This window comes from Tupaia chinensis, unplaced genomic scaffold (assembly GCF_000334495.1).
Source record: "Tupaia chinensis unplaced genomic scaffold, TupChi_1.0 Scaffold111481_1, whole genome shotgun sequence".
In the NCBI taxonomy this organism is placed as follows: Eukaryota; Metazoa; Chordata; class Mammalia; order Scandentia; family Tupaiidae; genus Tupaia; species Tupaia belangeri.
The window spans coordinates 1-272 of NW_006171765.1; the positions used below are offsets into that span (position 1 = coordinate 1).

A 272-nucleotide genomic window follows, 5' to 3' on the forward strand; every position below is an offset into this window, starting at 1 on the left:
CAGGCCCTGACCACTCTGCTCTCTCTGGCAGGTCATGATGATGGGCAGCACCCGCGTGGCCGAGCTGCTGCTGCTCCACGGCGCCGAGCCCAACTGCGCCGACCCCGCCACCCTCACCCAACCCGTGCACGACGCCGCCCGGGAGGGCTTCTTGGACACGCTGGTGGCGCTGCACCGGGCCGGGGCGCGGCTGGATGTGCGCGATGCGTGGGGCCGCCTGCCCGTGGATCTGGCTGAGGAGCGGGGCCACCGCGACGTCGCCCGGTACCTGC

At 73.5% G+C, this 272-nt stretch overlaps 1 protein-coding gene across 1 annotated transcript; it reads left to right on the forward strand.

Annotated features, from left to right (window-relative positions):
* Positions 1–6: 6 nt before the first annotated feature.
* On the forward strand, positions 7–268 carry LOC102495801 (cyclin-dependent kinase 4 inhibitor B; the record flags this gene model as incomplete). Its single annotated transcript, XM_006160887.3, has 1 exon — positions 7–268. A coding segment is annotated over exon 1 (234 nt), but the record flags the coding sequence as incomplete, so codon positions are not given.
* Positions 269–272: the final 4 nt, after the last annotated feature.